The sequence below is a fragment of the Heterocephalus glaber genome, unplaced genomic scaffold (assembly GCF_053883595.1).
Source record: "Heterocephalus glaber isolate CG9 unplaced genomic scaffold, H.glaber_assembly_v1.0 deba00000768, whole genome shotgun sequence".
In the NCBI taxonomy this organism is placed as follows: domain Eukaryota; kingdom Metazoa; phylum Chordata; class Mammalia; order Rodentia; family Bathyergidae; genus Heterocephalus; species Heterocephalus glaber.
Genome location: NW_028258162.1, coordinates 862,134 through 875,374, shown reverse-complemented (window position 1 = coordinate 875,374; position 13,241 = coordinate 862,134). Strand labels below are relative to the sequence as shown.

Here is a 13,241-nt window from a genome sequence, read left to right as displayed (position 1 = left end):
CTTTTCCTGGTCACTAATTGCAATCTTGTCTTCTATATCTGAAATTCTGTCCTCACATTGGTTCATTCTGCTGTGCAGACTTTAGATGGAGTTTTAAATTTCCTGGAAATCTGTTTGCATCTGTTTTATGGATTCCATTTGTTTCCTATGTTGGGATTCCATCATGTTCCTCAGATCCTCTATTTTTTTATCTGTGTCCTCTCTAGATTTATTTTTTTATTTTTTTATTTTTTTAGATTTATTAATCATGTCTTGCACCATAAGCAAAATCTCTGCTGTTATCTGAGTAATTATTTCTGATTTCATTTTTCCCAGATCCTCTTTTGTTGCCAGTTCAGAGAGTCCAGGTGGTTGAGTATCAGAGTGTTCCATCTCGTTTCCCTTTGGGGTTGCTGTAGGTGATCCAAAAGTCTGTTTGAGGCTTGTTTACACGTCTTCCCATTTCCTCGGGGGGGGGGGGGAGGTGTGCTTCTGGCACCCGCTTGGTTTACCTTCTCTGCCCTAGGAACTTGGGATCGACTTTTTTTCTTTTTTAAAAAAAAAAATCTCTGGAGCAGCTCTTACGAGAGCTCAAACTCTGGCCTAGCCAGTGATCTACCTTTAGAAAGTGGTAGCCTCTTCTTTATGTGTGAGAAGATACATGTGCTCTGTATCCTATCTCCTCACAGGACTGTGTGAACAGATGTGAGTTAAGTGCATATACTTTAATGTGCCTAATAATTTTAATCACATCCTGTAAAAAGTTAGGTGCGGGTGACATTTTTCAGCTAGCCAGCATCTCTGTGCATGACACATGTATAGACTCACATTCAGAAATAACCGCTTTGACTGAGGTAATGAAGTCAGAAAGCCATTGAGCCCTAACAGTCCATGTACAAACCAACACAGAATTACCAACTCAGGTTTTCTGCAGCTGGGTGTTGGTCAGCAACAAAGTGCACATAACATATCCTCATGCACATCCTCCTGAAAAATGTGTCACACAAAACCAAGCAGTGTTGCCTTGTTGTCAACCCTGGTAGATTCATCCACTTGAATTGCATACAGTGTTGACTCATTCATCCTAACTGCTGTACCTCAATGTCCTCTGCTGTTCCATCAGTTCATCCAGTGATAGTGCTGGCCAAAAGAGGAACACATGCCAACTTTTGAACTGCAGCCTCGCCTAAAAGTTCATGGCAGATGTCCTCAGCAGCAGGCAAGACCAACTTCACCCACAGTAAAGGCTTCATAGCTTTGGCAGTGGGCTGTCCACTAAAAATGATGATCTTGGTGCAGATACATTTGCTGAAGTGGTGGCTTTCAGTAATTGCTTCTGTAATTTGTGTTTGTGGGTTTTCTTCTTTTTTTCTTTTAAAAAATTCCAAGGCTCATCCTTTAATGCATGGGGTGAGTAGTTTTGTTTTTTTGTTTTTTGTTTTTGGTACCAGGAATTGAACTTGGGACCTCATACTTACGAGGCAGGCTACGGAACCACTGAGCTAAATCCCTGGCTAGGGTGAGCAGTTTTGAAAGTTTCATGGCGCCATTGGACAGCTGGTCATCACATATGATACAAAGTGGGCTTGAAGAATGAGTTACCTGTTGCGATGAACCTGTAATTTAAGCACAACTTTTGATGCTTTCTTTTCTTTTTTTAATGTTTTCTTTTCTGCGCAGCTTTCCTTTTGTTGGGTTCTCATAGAGTCTTCTGCTGCCTTGTCACTGGATCTTTTCCTCCTTTCCAGAGCAGCTCTCCAGTGACGTTTGTTTTTTTTTTACTCATTTTGTTGAGAGATAGTTGTGGGCCTCCCAAAATGTGACTGAGACAAGTGTGCAGTGTGAGAAAGAGGCAAGGATGGAGTGGTAAACATAATGAGCAGGCTGCACACAAACTAAAATAATGAAATAAATTCTGGCTTAAAGCTGCCATCAGATGCAGCTGTACACTTGAAGCACATAACTCATTCATCATTATAAATCCTGCCACCAGATGCAACTTAGTTGTCACTCACTACTCCCTGTTGAGGTTCTGATCAGAGTCTGTAAGAGACTGATTTACCATGGTCTGTGTGCAGTCAGCCCTCCCTGCTAATGTCATTCTGTATCTGCAGCTGCTCCCCAGTGCTAGCATCACCACCTCAGCTCCACCTCAGGTCATAGCATTAGGTTCTCATAAGGAGCTCATAGCCTAGATCCCCCGGATGTGCGTGCTTCCATGAGGATCTAATGCTGCCCCTGATCTTGCAGGAGGCCAAGCTCAAGCTGCTGGAAATACAGAGGAAACTTCCCTTGCCCAACCCTGGTCCACTGGGTGGGGAGCAGTATGGGTTCAGTGGGGAACTCGATGTAGAGCATGTTCCGTACAGGTTTCCCAAGTGTCTCTCAATGAGCAGGAAGGGAAGACTGAACTTGAGAAGACATAAAGACCCCCAGAGCCAAAGCAGGCCTTCCGGATCTTCATGTCATGGCAGTTAATCTTGGAAATGAAGAAACAGAGTTTAAAGAGACAAGTGCCAGACAGGCTTGGTGGTGTCTGTTGTCCCCACTTCTCAAAGGCTGAGGCAGGAAAATTGGTGGAGCCCAGTGTTTGAGGCTAGCCTGGGCAGCATAGCAAGACTCCATTGCAAAAGCCAACCAACCAACCAACCAACCAACCAACAGGCTCACAGTACTGCTCTGAAGGCGTGAGTTTAGGTTCTGTATTTAATCTACTCTGAGGTAAACCCTTATTTTATGTCCACTAAGAAAGAAACAGTCCTGTCTTTTAATTATGTCACTTGATCACAAGGGCACCTCAGTCTGGCCAGGCTGGCAGGGTTGGACGTGAAGGGCTTGGACCCCTGGGGTGATGGCAGCTGGTGCCCCATCCTCCCCCGTGCTGCCTTTGAGGGAGGAATTCTCTTGTGCTGCTTCACCAGCATCATTAGTGCATCAGAAAGCTGCTTGGCTTTTTTTTTTTTCCTTTCTAGTAAACTTTTTCATTGAAATAAATTTATGATGATTCTTGTAAATCCTTGGGCAGACTCTTTATAAGGAAGATTGTTGATCTAATGACTGATAACAGCAGCTAAATAATTTTGGTATATATCAGACATTTTTCTTCCAGTAAAACATATCTAAATAAAATTATTACAAGGCCAAGATGGGCATAGTGGTGCACACCTGTAATCTCAGCACTCTGGTAGGCTGAGGCAGGAAGATAGCAAGTTTGAGCCCAGCCAGGGTAATGTAATGACTTGGCGAGGGGCTGTCTCAAGAAATGAATGAATAAATGAATGAAAATTAAACTTAAAAGGTTGAAGATATACTTCAAAGGCCCTGGGTTCAATCTGTGATACTGCAAAAAAAAAATTATTATTATTTTAAAAATTGTTAAAAGGCCAAATACATTTTTTAAATGGAACTTCTTTAGTTTTAACTGAGTTAAAAAAAAAAAGTTAAACACAATTCTAGTTAAGCCACTTGAGAAACTTAAAAAGTACTGGATGATTCAGCTCAAATCTCCCTTCTCTTTATATTTGAAATTTCCAAAGAAAGATAACCTCTTCTACTTTTTTTGGGCGGTACTGGGATTGAACTCAGGTCTTTGTGCCTGTGCAGCAGGCGGTGAAACCACTGAGCTAAATCCCTGGCCCACCTCTTCTACTTTTATAAATTGCTGAGCCACTGTGAGGTCAGAATACACGTTGTCGCGCTGGGGATTTAGCTCAGTGGTTTCACCGCCTGCCTTGAAAACACAAGGTCCCGATTTCAATCCCCGGTACCAAAAAAAAAAAAGAACACACATTGTCACAAGAGACCCCTGCCCCATGAGCTCTTTTGGTGCCCTCTCTCCCTCTCCTCCTGTGTCCTGGCTGAACGAGTTGCTCACTCTGCTTTCCTGGCCTTGGCCTGTGATAGGTACTCAGCACACATAGGAATGGTGAATCCGCATCCTAAGCACCCTCAGGGACTCTCTGATTTGACATCTTTTTTAGTACCTAAAGGTTAAAAAATTGTCCATCTTGGTAGAGTGCTGTAACTGCAATAACAAAAGGTTTGTGTTTGTTTCAGAGTAAACTCAAGGATGGATGCCTGTTCTCATTTAAGCTGCATGTGAAAAATCAGAGACTCAAGGCTATAATAATATTGGGTCTTTGGTCGTCTCCTTATGAATCCATTCTTAGTGGGGAGGCAGGTGACACCCTTACAGAGAGGACCCAGGAGGTCTGTGATTCACCCACTTGAGGGCCACACTTGTGTGGTTTGCAGCGTGGAGCTATGTGGCTTTGCTCAGATCCATTATAGAACATTTTCATTGACGCCAGAGGAAACCAGCGCCCGCTGGCTGTCGCTTCCCGTTCCTGTCCAGCCCCCAGCATGTGATTGCTGTCTTTTGCCTTGGATTTGCCTGTTCCGGACTTGTCGCAGTTGTGGCCTGTTGTCTCTGGCTTTGTGGACTCACCGTCCTGGGTTCCCTGTCCGCCCATGCCTTAGCGTGGTCACTCCTCAGTCCTGTCGTTGGGCTGAGTGATGATGTCCTTCGCACTTCTGCGTCCACTGTGGTTGCTTCTACTTGGTTGCACTGAGCAGTGCCACCGTGAGCGCTTGTGTACCAGTCTCACGCTGGTCTCGTTTGAACAGGATTGTAAGGCGAACCCTTGAAGGGCCGCCCAATGTCCCCGTCCTGGTTGTACCACTTTCTGTTGGCACCAGGAGGGTGCCAGGGTTCTGGCTGCTCCACTTCCTCGCCAGCTTTGGTTCTAGCTGTCCTGGCGGGTGTGATGCGGTGTCTCATGGTGAGGCTTGTTGGGTCTTCTGGCTGGTTGATTTCCAGCCTTCTCATTTCTTATCAGCCATTTGCATATCTTTGAAGAAATGTCTACACGGGTCCCTTCTGACTTTTTCATTGGGCTTTTTCTTTTGGAGTTGTAAGAGCTTTTCATATAAATATGTTCTTAAATAGAGCTTTGAAAATTCCTTATTCTATACCATCTTTGACTTAAAATTTGGGGTTTTTTTGGAGTCAGGGTCTCATTCTGTGCTGATCCTCCTGTCTCAGCTGCCCGAGTGCTGGGATTGCAGGCGTGCACCACCATGCCCAGTGCCATCTTTGACTTTTAAGGAAACCTAAAGGGCAGTAACCCACCCAGCCTGCCTCGTTACCCGTTGATACCATTGACGCATTGTGACTGGAGACAGTGTGGGGCCATTCACCCTCTATGCTCGGGGATACTGGGGAATAAGCTGCCCCCCTGCAGGACAGGAGGCAGCAGATGGCGAACCTTTGCGCTTTCGATGATCCGTGTTCGCCACCGCTCCCTGATCTGGCTTTACTTTTAGGGTTGAAATTTGAGGTCTCCAAAAGAGGGCCAGCTTGGGGGCCAGCTGCGGGGTGGGGTGCAGGTGCAGTCAGGGGCTGCTGGAGACGGTGGACAGGCACAGAGACAAGCTGCAGGACAGTGGTGGAGGTTGCTTTGGGAGCCACCTGCTGGGTTTCTGTCCTGGGACCCACACGCGTCAGGAGGCCTGGAGGCTGGGGGTTAGAGACGCCTTTGGAAGCTGCTTCATTTCCTGGGTTTCCAGACTCATTTGCGTTGGGCACACCATTCTGGGTTCGAGCTCTGGGTCTCACTGTGAATGTGGCACATGATACAGAAAGGGCTTCTAGGCAGGCACTAGGCGGTTCGTAGGTCCCTGACTCTGTGATTGAGTGGCGCTTGGGCCTGGGTCATGTGTTCCAAGGGGTGGAAGGAATGTGGGTCTGTGTGTCCAGGAGGAGCCCAGAGGGAACATGTGTGTGCCCTGTCCCTGACCCAGGAGAGGCACAGCCAAGCTGGGGGGCGGTTCTGACCCCCGAACCGGAGGGTGTGGCCCAGCCAAGCAGCCCGTCTGCCCCACCCCGGGTCAGAAATCTGTTTACTGAGGATTCCTGTGAACTCTTCTTTCTGCGTAGCAGCAATTCACTCTTTATCCCCTCATTACTGGGGATTGAACCCAGGCCTTTCACACTGAGCTACATCTCCAGCCCTTTTTTGTTTAATTTGACACAAGGTCTCCCTAAATTGCTAAGTTACCAGGCTGGGCTCAAGCTTCTGATCCTCCTGCCTCAGCCTCCTGTGTGCTGGGATCATAGGCAAGTGTACCATACCCAGTTTATTCTGAAATTACTATAAGTTATTATAAAATAATTTATCACAAATAATTTCTAATTTATCAAGGTTCAGAGATTAGTACTGCTTTGTTTTTTAAAGTCAAAAGTTACTAAAGAGGAAGTAGAGGCCACCTGGAACCTTACCTTATCGTGAGCGCAGCCGACTGGCATTGGGCTTATGTTTTAGGTGTTTCATTTAAAATGGAAAGTTCCAGTTTGCTTTGGGGCCAGAATCCTTAAAAGAAACCCAGCCTGGAGGTGTGTTGTGGGTCAGTGTATATTTTCGAGTTTATGTCTTGCTGACTAAATTGGCAGAGTTTGTGTTTTTTCCTGGTAAATACTCAGAAGGCCTTGCCCTCCCTCCTCGGCCTAATAAAATCCCCTTTGTCGTATGTGCTTGAAGTAAATGGCTGTTAAAACGTCCTCAGCCTGTGACGGCATGAAAGTCAGTGCAGCACACAAAGGCCTCTTTTCTCAGGCCCCAGGGCCGTGGTGGGGTTGGCATCCTCCTGACTTGGGTCAGCCTTTGGCCAAGGGACAGAGTGGTCGGGGCCCAGAGACACACCAGCCACATAAGCAGAGGGTTCTTCCTCGTGGGAAATGGAGGTGCTGCCCTACAGGATTTTTTCTTGAAGTAATTATGACTCTCGTTTGTGAATTTTAGATGACACAAACCTTTATTTATTAAGAAAGCTCATGCTAATTTTCATTCCAAATGAGGTACAAAGTGTTTTAATGAAAAGTACTAAGAAGTCAGCTTGAATCAAAATTAGAACTCCAGCAAAGCCCTGTAATCTCAGCACTTGAGAGGCTGAGGCAGGAGGATCGGAGGATCCAGAGTTCCTGGCCAGCCTGGGCCATATATTGAGACCCTGTTTAAAACAAACAAACAAAAGACACCTAAGTTGAGGGTCTACCTTTGAAACGTTGGTTTTTTTTTTTGGTACCAGGGATTGAACTCAGGATCTTGGCGCTTGCAAAGCAGGAGTGGTGACACTGAGCTAAATCCCTGGCCCCCCTTTGAAACATGTTTTGAGAACCACACCTATGTATCATGCTGTGATAAATTGCATGTTGAAACTTTTGTGCTGATATTTTTCATATACCATTTTTAATAAGAATAAAATGTTTACTCATTAAACAGTATATTGTTTGTTTGTTTGTTTGTTTGGTCCCAGGGATCGAACTTGGGTCTTTGCACTTGTGAGGCAGGCAATGGAACCACTGAGCTAAATCCCCAGCCCTAAACAGTGTATTCTTATTCCTTTTAACTTCAGGAGCAAATGTGAACTGTTAGCCCATATATTTTCCTCATTCTTAAAGAAAGTAGCATAATAAAAACAGCACACAGGAAGAGCAGGTAGCACAGGTGCAGGGCAGAAGGTTCTAGTCTACACTGCAGAGGCCTTCCACATTTTAAATTAACTTCTCAGACTGTTGACGGCAAGTACTGGTTTTCTCCCCTCTGCTGTTCTGTTGTAACTTTTTGTCTTAAACTCTGCCCTAAAGAGGGACTGGGCTTGAAGACCACGTTGATGTCAGTGTTGCCTGGCAGTGACATGTCCCAGACCGAGTTCCCAGCTCGGCAGGCTACCATGCAGCTGTGGAAAACTTTCCACTGGGAGTAGTTTTGCAAGGCCCCGGGCGGGCAGGGAGCCTGGGGACCGGGATGGGGCCACTTGTCCCGCCTGCTGACCACAGCCTCATCTCTTTCTGCGTAGGTGAAGCTGCTCTCAGGGGAGAACCCAGGATGCAAACCCTCCCGGTGACCTCTGCCCTGGGCACCCACCGCACTGGCCCGCCCCCCATCAGCCCCAGCAAGAGAAAGTTCAGCCTGGAGCCAGGCGACGAGGACTTGGACTGTGAAGCTGACCACATCACCAAGATGGGCCGCATCTTTAGCCCCCACCTGTAAGTCCCCGCTCTGCTTCAGGCCGGGACTGGTGTCCCTGCAGCTCGTGCCTGTGACGAGGTTGGCATCTCCTGAGCTATGGTGTGAGGCCCAGAAGGGGCTCATTTGCCGTTACAGCCCTTGGAGTCTGGAAGTCTTCCTTCTGCCAACCCATGGGCCCATTGTGTGTCCCTCCTGAGTGACGCTGCCCACGGACTCCTGCCTGTGCATACTGACACTGACCTGTGTGTCCCCAAGTTGGCAGGTGGCTGTGCAGACTCCGGTGGCCTTGTTACCTCGGAACGTGGGTCTGCACAGCATGTGAGCTTTCTTCCCGGTGCCCCACAGGCGGACCTGAGGCCTCATGAGATGGGACTGCAGGCTGTCATGGTTGGGTGGCATGTCCCAGCTTACTGAAGCCCATGGCCTAGTGCCAGGAGACTGGGACTTGGGTCCTCAGTTGGCCATCAACATTAGCTGCCATCTTGGCTCAAGCCACTCTCACTCTCTAGGCCTCAGTTTCCTCAGTTGTGAGTGGGTGGCATGGTTCGCTTCTGCTGGAGCACCACCCCTTCGCACCCTCTTCTTGTGCCCAGCACGGCTTCCCCCTGGGTTCCCGATGACGGGAGCAGTGACTTTGTGTGTCCTGCTAGAAAGGGCTTGCTCCCTGTCCCCACCTGAGCTGAACCCCAAGCACAGATAAGATGCCAGCTGGCCCCAGCCTGGCCCCGGCCTTTCCATGCAGTCCTGAGGATGCTGCGGAGCCAGCCCAGCAGGAAGGTGCACCCTGGCCCTGCCTGGAGGCGGAGGCTCCGCATGGCACAGCCCAGTCCTCAGTCCTCACATTCCTTGCATTCCAATCTGCCTGGCCCTGGTGTGTAGTCATGAGACACTGACAGAGGTATTTATCCTCAGATAAATCACTGCAGTGTTAGTCACAGGCTGAGCCTGCAGCCTGCAGCCCTGGAATCTGCTCCATCAGGAATCTGGCTGCCTGCAGAACAATGAGCCCTCGAAGGCTGGCAGCCCTCTGCAATCCAGCCTCTGAGGCTGGAGTTTGTTCTTTTATTACTGAGAATTTCTTACTCCCTCCCATCCCTGTCTCCCAAGCCCAGAGCCTTTTTGTTTATTTTGGAAGGAAGGGGGGAGAGGAGCCTAGCAGTGTGACTAGGGGTCAGATGTCCTCGTCCTTGCTTTGCTGGTTCCTGTCCCGACTCTGCAGCTCTGCAGCCGGGCAGGGCGCTCCATGCTGTGAGGACAGCAGGGCCGCCTGTGCCCCGTGGCTCTTTGGTGGCTCTGGGGTGACCAGGAAGCCCAGGTCTCCCACGGCAGGCACTGCAGTTGCCATTGACAGAATTGTTAAGTTCTGTGCTTGCCATCACTGGGCTGTCTCCGGAATGTGGAGTCCGTGGCACCTAAGCTCAGCATCCGTCCGCAAGGGAATTTTCCTGTTTTTATTGTGATAAAGACACGATAACGTGCATCATCAGAATCTATTTGTTTTGGATACTTTTTTGGGTACCAGGGGTTGAACGGAGGGCCTGCACAATGAGCTCCATCCCAACCCTTTCTAGTTTTTTTGGTACCGGGGATTGAACTCAGGTCCTTGCACTTGTGCAGCAGGAGGTGAAACCACTGAGCTAAATCCCCGGCCTCCTTTTTAGTTTTTGAGACAGGGTCTTGCCAAGTCACGAAGTTGCCTAAGCTGGGCTTAAACTTGTGATCCTCCTACCTCAGCCTCTGAGTGCTGGCATTACAGGTGTGCACCGCCACACTTGGCTCATTGTAACCATTTTTAAGTGTAGAGCGTGGGAGAGTTTTTGAACTGTGAGGTAGGAAGGTGATTGGTGTGCGGTTTGTTCTGGGGCCCCTTGTTGGTTGTGTGATATGGATTAAAATGACACAGGGATGATATAAGCACCTCCAAGTAATATAAGGGAAATGTTGTAACTCCCAACCTGTTGGATGCCTGCTATGCTGAGTTCGTGTTCTCTAAAATCGAAGAATGAATTTGAGGAACAGTGGAGGTGTTAAGAGTAGGAAATATTTGAGGGAAAGATAGCTTCTGTCTGAGAGAGACAGAAGGGGACTCAGAAAGGGGGTTGCCTGTGAGCCCACTTCTCAAAGAAATTTATAGAGCAAAATCACGAGGTGGGCATAAGGTGGAAGAAAACTGGTCAAGCAGTAAGATTACAGGTGTAGTCGCTTCCGTAATATTAATCCAATGGGGCAGCAAATCGCGTAGCAAGCGTGCGTGGAAAGAACAAGGGCCTGACCTGGAGGGATGGGCTGAGGTCTTGGTTGCCCACCCGGTGATTGATGCCCATGTAGAATGTCAGTCATTGTGGTTTATCCCCGGGGAAGTAGGTGTGGTCACGCCATCTTTGTCCTGAGGCCTGGCCTTCAACAGATGTGTCCACCTACAGCTGTCATGTTCTCATCCACTGCACTGACTTCTTCCAGGGCCTAGCCCTGCCTGCTTGCCTGCAATATTTCTGCCTAACTCGGCTGTCTATAGTATCAGTGAGGTTGGCAGTGTCTGCTATGTTTCCAAGGAGCCTAGTGACCGCTCCCTCGCAGTGTAGGGTGCACACAAGTACTGTGGTGTGCTAAAATGCTTCCTGCTCGAGCATTAGCAGCTCTCCCCTTTTTATTTCTGTTGTCTAATAAGTTTTCTGTAATACATTATGGGCTCATAGTGATGGGGACAGGAATAGCCTTAGCGCCTTTGTCCCCGGAAGGAGAGAATGAGTATTTGTTCACAGTGTGCAGTGAAGATGTGTTGGGTTTCTTTCTCAAAGAAGTGAAGAGGGGCTCAAAGCTGCAGGTTTTGGTGGTGGTCTGTGTCACCCTCACGTGGGGATGGGGATGGGGATGGGGATGGAGCCAGGCAGGGACTCGGTGTGGGTGTGGGGAGGAAAGCGATTCTCCAGCTCCTGCAGGGACCTCTGCTGGCGCCGCTGGGCCCTCACACCTGCCCCTCACATCCTGGGCCACTTGAACTTGTTTTTAATGTTCTTATTAACAGGGTGTCGTGGAGAGATACGTATCTTCACTTGATCTTAGCCAAAAGGCCAAGAAGCGATAGAGATATATATCTTAAGACAGGTCTTGAGATCAGGGTGTTAAGGTCAGTCCTCCGCCTGTCACTGGGAAAGGGGGTGCCCACAGTGGTGGGCGGGAGTGGGGTTCCTTTCTGGAAATGTCCAAAAGGCACTCTTTTGTCATGGCCCTGCTCCTGGGTTGACTGCCCTTCCATGTGCTCGGGGGATCCCTGCTCTATCCAAGGGCTGTGCCCTTCAGCGCGGCTCTTGTACCCTGTTCCACTCTGGCTGTTTTGTTGTTCTTGTTGACCATGTTTTTTGTTTGCTGGTGGCCCAGACATCCTGAGCTCATCTTCTAACCCTCTGCCTGGCCAGGGGGTTGACGTGTTCCTGGGGAGCCCTGGGTCTTTCCCTGGGGAGCCACTGTGGCTGTGTAATGTTACATGGTACCTTTCTGTCACTGCACCGTAGCCACTGCTGGACTTGGGTCGTCCCCTATTCTCGGGAGCCTTCTGTGAAATTTACATTTAAATTCAGCCCAAGCATGGGCCAGTGTGCAGCTCAGTGGTGAGCATTTGCCTCACCAGCATCAGGCCTTGGGTTCCAACCCCAGCACTGCTGAATAAGAAATCAAATGAAACAGAATTAGAAATCTGTATCCTCAGTTGCACCAGCTGCATTTCAAGGTCATTGGCCACCCATGGCAGTGGCAGTGGCAATACTGGGCTGCACCATGGGCCAGTACTGTTGCAGGCTTCTGCATGGAAGGCCCGGGAACCCAGGAGGTCTGGGACTACACACACACACACACACACACACACGCACGCACACACACACACACACCCCTCTCGCCCTGCGCCCATCCCTGTGTACCTCTCTGCCCCACCGTGAAACCATGCCCAGTGCCACACTCCTGCCTGTGTCCTTCTCGAGCAGCACATTTCTGAATCACTGCGCCCATGGCGCTCTGACAAACAGCAGAGCTCAGCGTTGTTTGCAGTTAGCATTTCTTCTCTGCACCAGGGTGTATTAGTCAAGAGTATCAAGTTCCTTCGTGACTCCCACTTACTTCCCCCGCCAGGATCGTGTTATGTATTCATGTCTGCTTGCATTGAATTTAGACTTTCCTCGTTTTTGTTGATTTAATTTTATTTTTTGAGCACGGGGGACATTTAGTGTGCTTCTGAATATGCAACTATTAAAGCATGCTTGGCACTTGGTGCCTCCATCCCGCCCATCCTCTGAGTTTTTTTTTTTTTTGGTACTGGGGATTGAACTTGAGTCCTTGCACTTGTGCAGCAGGCGATGAAACCACTGAGCTAAATCCCCGGCCCATCCTCCAAGTTTCTTTTTGGTGACTGGAGCCAATGCTTGAATGCTGTGCTCTGCTTCTTGCTCACATGCAAGGGAGTCTGCTTTTCTCCCGTGACCTTGGTGCTTCATTTGGCAGTACATGGTGGAACATGCTAGCCAGCTCCCTGCTCCTGTTCATGGCTACATAGTACTCCGCCACCTCCCAGGCCAGAGTTCATTGTCTGGGCCTGGTGGTAGTTCTGCCAGTAATGATGTGATGGTTGACCTGGTGGAGTCTGGATTTCTCAGATTTGTAACATCTGAAAGCAAGCAGGGCAGTAGATGCAGGTGCAAAGTGGCCATGTGCTGGCTTGCAGAGCCTGTGTCTGGGGGCTGTGAGGTTTGAGTGGGTGGCCTGCTCCTGCTTAGGGGAGCACACTTGCGGGGACCTTGCTCTGGCCCCAGCTCGGGGCGGAACTCACAGATTGCCTGCATGGCCTTGGAAGGAGGGGCTGTGGCCTGGTCGGATCCCAAGAACAGTTGGGTACCTTCTGGTTTTAGGGTTTGGCTGTGCTGGGCGTGGAACCCAGGGCCTGTGTGTGCTAGGTGAATGCTCACCACCAAGCCATACCCTCCGCCCTAAACAAGGGTGTTCAGTATGCCAGGGAAGAGCAGTTTTAAATTAGTGGCACAAGCCAGTGGTAACTCAAGCTTAAAAGACTGAAACTGGGGCTTTTCGTGTGCATGTTTGTTGTCCTGAGGATTGGACCATGGGACTCTTTCACTGGCTGCACCCACAGCAGTTTAGTTTTTATTTTGAGACAGGGTCTCACTAAGTTGTCCAGGCTGTACTTGAACTTGTGATCCTCCTGCCTCAGCCTCCCAAGAAGCTGGGATT

General features: G+C 49.0%; 1 protein-coding gene across 6 annotated transcripts in view; it reads left to right on the top strand.

Annotated features, from left to right (window-relative positions):
- Nucleotides 1-13,241, top strand: part of Vgll4 (vestigial like family member 4) — a 119,039-nt gene that overhangs the window by 85,914 nt on the left and 19,884 nt on the right. For all 6 annotated transcript variants that reach the window (XM_004874844.4, XM_004874843.4, XM_021252215.2 and 3 more), the window contains one exon: nt 7,837-8,026. In XM_004874844.4, the coding sequence (XP_004874901.1) occupies nt 7,837-8,026 (190 nt within the window). The remainder of the gene's footprint in view (nt 1-7,836; nt 8,027-13,241) is intronic.